General features: G+C 35.9%; 1 protein-coding gene across 1 annotated transcript; it reads right to left on the bottom strand.

Annotated features, from left to right (window-relative positions):
* Positions 1-439: 439 nt before the first annotated feature.
* LOC103583656 (laminin subunit alpha-4-like) lies at positions 440-6,674 on the bottom strand (the record flags this gene model as incomplete). Its single annotated transcript, XM_008564914.1, has 4 exons — positions 440-916; positions 4,765-4,884; positions 5,358-5,451; positions 6,544-6,674. Coding segments are annotated over 4 exons (491 nt in total), but the record flags the coding sequence as incomplete, so codon positions are not given.
* Positions 6,675-6,781: the final 107 nt, after the last annotated feature.

Here is a 6,781-nt window from a genome sequence, read left to right as displayed (position 1 = left end):
ATACTTTTAAATGGAATTTTATAATTTTGTCCTACTCTCTTTGCTGTAATGTCCTTGATAATACCTATAGAACACACAATAATAGTAATAATAATATCCTACAGGAGCCACTCCTCATGTACAATTTTACTTTTGAGGAGCTAAGGAAAAAAAAGTAGTTTAATTCCTTTTTTTAATCTAGAAAAAATTAAATTATACTACATTTTCCTAATAATTTGTTAGAAATTTACTAAAATGTGATAACTGCTGCTATAAACTTAAAATATTCTTGTTATGCTGATAAACCAAATCAAAGTGCTAAAAGCAAATCTATTGTCTAATTTTAGATTATATATAAATTAGTAAATCTTTTCAAGATAATGGTAGCTTAGGACAAAGATATTTTTGTATAGATTGAAAGTTATCTTCCCTCCAAGAAAGATGAATCTGACAATGTAGCCGCACTTCAAAAATTCGTGCCAGTGTTTATTCAGAATCCCTTCTATTTTATTAGAAACAGGAACAGTAATTTCACCAGCGGGAAGTAAGTTGCTCTCAATACAAGTACATTTACCACTCCTTCGATTGTTGTCCATTGCAGACATTTTGGATCCAAGGTAAGAATCCAAATGAGAAATAAGAAGCATCCAGTCCCTGATGATTCATTTAAGTCCTGTTCAACTAAATGAAAGCTTGCACAAGGAGGAAGAGTTGCTATTCCTCCTGGCTGGCTTTGTGTTTGTTTCAGTGCTCTGAAGAACTTTGTCCTTGGGCAGCTGTGCTGTGTTGTGTCAGGCTGCTGGACAGGAGTTGATGCTCACGGCACCGCTGACCAGGGCTGCTTTACTGAAGCTCACTGGGCGCCCATCAATCACAAAGTGGCGGATGCAGCCTGTAAAGGGTTTGCCGGGTGCCAAGCGTGGTGTCAGAAGAGACTCTGAAATGAGAAAGAAATAAAAGCAAATATTGCAATTGAGGCATTTCAAGCCCAAATATTATTTCCTGGTAAAAATATATGTAGTAGTTGCTTTCATCATTAAGATGATTTACGTGTCAAAAATGGAATATAGTTATAATTGATATATTTCTCAAGAACATTATTTGCTTTTGAAGTAATATGAACATATGGTAATTTTAATGTTTTGTCATATTTTCCGTGATCAAATTTCAGTGTATTGCAGCTGTCTTCCAAGGCTGAAATTTACCACTTACCTGTAAAGCATCGGCAGTGAATTTTCATAGTCTATCTATGTTTTTCAAGGTTAATTTCACCTGGGCCTCACTTATTTTGTGTGCTTTGCTGAGATAGGGGAAAGAAATTTTAGCTTCCACACTATTTTTGGACTTGGTTAATGTTTCTGTTTATTCATTACTCCTTACCCCTAAGCCTCCGCATTTATGCCAAACTCATAAAATATAATGAGAAAATAATGAATTCAAATAAACTAAAATTTAATTTTTCTGAGCTTAGTATTTAAGAACTTATAAATAGGGTAATGATAATTAGTCTAGTCTTTCTGTGGGCACAGGTGCCTTCTGGTATGCCAGGGGAACTTTCTCCCTTTATCTTAATTAGAGATCTGGGAGAAGCCTTATGCTTATTAATTGTGCAGACAATTAAATGTGTTGGGATGATAGAAGCAATATAATTTAAAGCAATTTAGAGAGCTTAGAACTATCATGAAATTAAAGTCCATTTAGTCAAAGCTTATTATTATGTATGAAAAACTATGTGAGCAGTAGCAGATAAAAGATGGAAAACACTTAGAAATCAGTAACTCAGGAAAGAACATAAAATAGGACAGCAAATTAAACACCATCAGGCAGCTGTAATAAGTTTTCTAAATAATGTAAAATAAGAATATGCAGAAGCTGTGTACTGAAAATAAATTATGGAAACAGCATTTCATATTTAGAATGATAATCATAAAATTTTACATTTGGAAAGGGCCTGAGAGATAAATTCTCTTTGTCTTTAGATTAGTATGATTATATGTATATATTCTTCAAACCTACTCAGTGTATTTCATCATCAGAACAAAAAATGTGTGAATAGAAACGATTATAAGACGTAGGAACATCTAATGCTTCTGCTCATATTGGAGGCTAGATTTGGCTAGACTAGAACATGGGTTTTGATTCTGCCCAAGTTTGCCACCCATGAACTAAACATGGGGAAATCATGTGGAGGTAATAATTCATATAGCGATTGTGGTCTGCATAATTCACCACCACACAATTAATTGTAGGTAGTGACAGAAAAGTTCCCCCGGACCCTAAGTAATTGATTAATAAAATCAATGCATGTTTTTAAGTCAGAACACTTCCCAGGTTGAAAGCTTGCCTATACACAGAATAATGCAGGATTTTCAGTAGAGGAATGAAGGTTAGATCTGTGTGTGGACTACACTAACTTAAAAAATTCTTTACTTAATTTTGATTTTCAAGTTATCATACAGTAAAGTTGACATTTTTGGTGTATAGTTCTATGAATTTTATGCATTAGCTTTTTATTGATAGCTATTTCTAAGTGATATGAGAGAACTGGCTGGGATTTCAAGAGAATTCAGTGCATATATAGGTTTTATGTATGACTAATTTCTTTAGTTATCCTCAATGCCCTTGTTTTTAATGTGATTTTAGTGGAATTAATCTTGAATAGCTCAAAATGATATAATTAATTACATTCAGCTTAAATTATAATTGCTTTTGTTCTAGGCTTGCTGGCATGATTCCTAGATGGAACTAAAAGCTGCAGTCGTGCAATGGGCTGGTGGTTAGGCCTCGCCTGGCCTGCTAGTTCCTGTGTGATGGCTCATTAGCTAAAATTTGCTAATCATTATATGTCTCTGGTGGGTTGCATTTGGCTTCAGGTACATCTTGCCCACCCAGTCTGTGGAGCTGAGCAACTTGTAGAAAGGGATGAAGGCAGTGTGTGATGCTGGCATCAGACTATAAAAGCAAACAAAAATCAAAGAGAAACATTTATTCGAATGAGGTAGTAAGCACTTTGCATGCAAAGGGAAGAACAAAGACTATCTCTTCCCTGAGGGAGGGCCATGCTTGATTTATCTATCTCCTGGAGCCTAGCACAGTTCTTAACAGACACTCAATAAACATCTGTTGTGTGTTGAATGAAGTCATGTTCCCTGCCAGCAAGGAGTGAACTATTTAACTTTAACAACAGTCCATAATAAGTGCTCCAACAGTGGTGTGCACACACATCCTAGGTAGAAGGGGCATGTGAATGTAAGTAAAAGTCTGAGCTCAGTCCTAAAGGTCAATAAGGAGTTAGGTTAGGGGAGAAGTGGGAGTTGTTCCCTGAAGACGTACTAGGGGAGGAAAGGAAGAACAACATTTCCTGCAAATCAAGGCCCTCTGCACTTGTGCACAGGACTGGAGTAGAGACAGCATCATTGAACACTTATGAAACTACAAGTCCCAGAAGATATGGGGAGACCCCAGAAGCAGGGGCAAAGAAGGGACAAATGATCAAGGACCTTGCACACTATGCTTGAATTTGATCCTGTAGGCCCTTGGGAATGTGTGATATTTTAAACTATGTTTCGATTTCTAGGAAGGAAGCAATGAACAGAAATATAAGAACTGAAGTGAGACATTTTCCACACTGCATTGCATGAAGTGCAGTGGTGGCTTTTGCCAGAATCCCTTTCAGAACTGAAGCCAGGAGCAGGAGAGGTCTGGGGAATGGAGATGGGGTGGATGGGGAAAGTAAAGGAGAGGAAAGGTTGCTTTTAGAGGGTCTCAAATATTTCTTTCAGCACTGAGTTATTATCATTGTCAATACTGGTATTTAAAAAATCGACAATACAAAGGTGAGGATGCTTAGTTGCCACTTAGTTTGGGAGTACTCACGGTCAGATGCTTTATTTTATCGTGCTTTCTTACACTCTTAATTAAAGTATCATATGCCATTATATGGGTCTGTCTAAAATAATCTAGTTAGGAGATTATTAAAATCCCTACCAAATTCCAGATACAAAAGCTTGGATATATCCTTCTTATATCCCTCTCTGCAGCTATAGCTTTCAGTTTTTCCAAGTTAGTGACATGTACAAAAAAATGCATTCAACACAAGGATATATGGTTCCTGATTCAGAGGTTTAAAACAATTGGGTGGGGGGGAGATCTGTAGGTGTCTTTCTGTAACCATCCTGGATTATACACCATTATTGGCAGACGACAGCAGCGTTGTTACTGATGATGTTTACAGAACTGCAGCTGGGAACCTCTCTTAGGGAATGTCACTACAGGGGAGCAATAAAACTTATGGTCTGCAGCTGTTTTCACAATTCAGACTAATCCTGGACAGGGAGAACTATATGCATTCTTTCCTACTAAGGAAGAGTAGCAATGATCAGCAAACTTTTAATCCTCCAAGGTTCTCAGATCCTACATCAGTATTAGTAAACGAGTTTTCTTTGTGTTAATGATAATTAGAGTGTGTGTTTTACTGTGTGTATGTGTGGAGGGAACTTAAAGGGAAGAGAGGCAGAAAAAATAAGCAAATATGGTAAGGAGGGAGTAATATCTACAGGTTAGAATGCAGGGGCCTAGTTCTTAAGTGTTACTTTACTGTGATTCTTGGATAAGGAGTCACAATTTTCAGTATGCTTTTTCCTGTTAAAGGACGTCGCATATAAAATCCTTTGAGTTATTAGCTGAATTATAAAACCGCATGGTTTGAGTCTAATGCTATATAACAATTTTGAGAACTTAGTACTTTTTGGATTTGGAAACTTGTCCTTTTAAAGCAATACTTACCTGGAACACCTCCAACAAACACAGGCTCCCTGTGATCAACTGGTTTTGGATTCAGTGGTCCAACCACATGGTTCACTTCAGAATCTACATCCAACTGAACCACATTTGAATCTCTAATAACTGAAATACAGGGCAAAGTATGGTCATAAGTGGCACTGAAGTGATACATTTTCACATGAAAGGGACTAATTTATCACAGTAATGGCTTTTATTTATTTCAGATAACCCCCTACACTTTCTTCTCTATGATGGAAAACATCAATAATGTCTAACACTGTCTAACCAAGTAATCAGTCTAACATTTTCCTTTGAAAAGGAGAATATTTAGGATACTCATATGCTACTTTTTTGCTCTGTAAGTTATGCATGAAAACTATTTTGGCAGCATTCAGATTTTCAAATCATATGTGGATTCAACATACACATTTTAGTGTCATAACACTTCATTCTCTTTTCTTGGCCACTTTTAGACTGTCATCCATCACCTATTATGTATGTAAGTTATAGCCTAGGTTCTGCCAGGCCATCATCTCACAGGTGGGTGTGCCAGCTCACCTTTGTAAAGGAAACCCAGGACACTCAGCTGTCCTCACCTGTAATTCTGTGCCATCTGCCATCACAGAGACTCTGCTTGGGTGTTACTGAGGTGGAAAAGTCTCTGATGCCATTGTTGACTTTCACTGTGACCTGAAAAAGACAGAGTACATTATATAACTCAGTTTCATTTCTCGTCATCACGATAAAACTGAATTTCTTAAATAATTTACCACAGTGAAGCAATACTTTAACAAATATCCAACATGAATAGCTTTGCAATTTGAACACAAGGGGTCACTCTTTGGTAGGGAGAACAAAATAATCACTACAGGAGAGAAGCGGAGAGAGGAACAATAAGAATGTAACAGAATGAGTTCCTTTAATTTCCAAACATGGAGTGTGTTCTATAGAACAGGTTAAAGTACCGGCGAAGAGCATGGACTTTGAAGTCGGATTGCCTGGCTCCCATTTATCTTACTCTCTGCCTCAGTTTTCTCATTTGTAAAATAAGGGTCATAATATTAACTACATCATAGAGATATTGGGAGAAATATAAATGAGTTAATCCATATAAAGCATTTAAAATAGTACCTGACACATGGTAAGTATCATGTAAAAGAATAAGTTTTATAGTTATACGGTTTAATAGAAGGTATTAGAACCCAAATAATCAGTTATATTAAGCTAGAGGCATCAATAAAAATATGATTTTTCCTTATATATTTATTTGAATACTTTCATGAATGTTCTTTAGTAACATTTTAGGTGTTCAACTATAACAATTTTTAAAAAAATTTCTAACAATTGAGAATAATATGTACAAGTATATGTATATATGCATTATATAGCTGTTATATAGATTATATCTGATATACATATATTATAGAAATTTTAAAAGATGGATGTTCTAGTGTTTCTCAATTTAGATATTGAATATGTTTGTTGCTTCCATTAGGTGAAAAAAGTTCTCTTCTAATTCTTTTGCTAAAACTCTGTATGTTGTTAATGATGATCTTTTTTGGTAACTTTGCCTTATTTTCGTGATTCTTTGTTCTAATAAAATCAACTTCTAACATATGAATCTGAATTCAAATATGGCCCACATTTAAATTTGAGGTTACAGCTTCCCAATTTTTTTCCCATTAGGAAAGATAGATGAAATAATTCTGTGAAATAAATTTGCTTCATATCTAGAACCCAAGGACAGTTGAGACAGACTGCTAAACATTTTTAAGACACTACCTGCCCGTTTTTCACGTGAACGTTCAGGTACTCCCCGTTGACACTGTGGCCATGGACAAGAGTTCCCGAGCTGCTTCTGGGACGGACTTCAAACGCAATTTCAAACTTCAGTCCGATATTGAAAGACTCATCTGTGGAGAGAAATACTTTAAGCTCTTAAGAATAGCAAAGAAAATTTTGTAGCTATGGTGTGATTTCGTAATTATATATTTTTCTGTCGATTTTTGAAAGTCTGATG

Source organism: Galeopterus variegatus, unplaced genomic scaffold, assembly GCF_000696425.1.
Source record: "Galeopterus variegatus unplaced genomic scaffold, G_variegatus-3.0.2 Scaffold25429, whole genome shotgun sequence".
Lineage (NCBI taxonomy): Eukaryota > Metazoa > Chordata > Mammalia > Dermoptera > Cynocephalidae > Galeopterus > Galeopterus variegatus.
The sequence above is the reverse complement of the archived record's forward strand: the minus strand, read 5'-3'. Positions and strand labels throughout refer to the sequence as shown.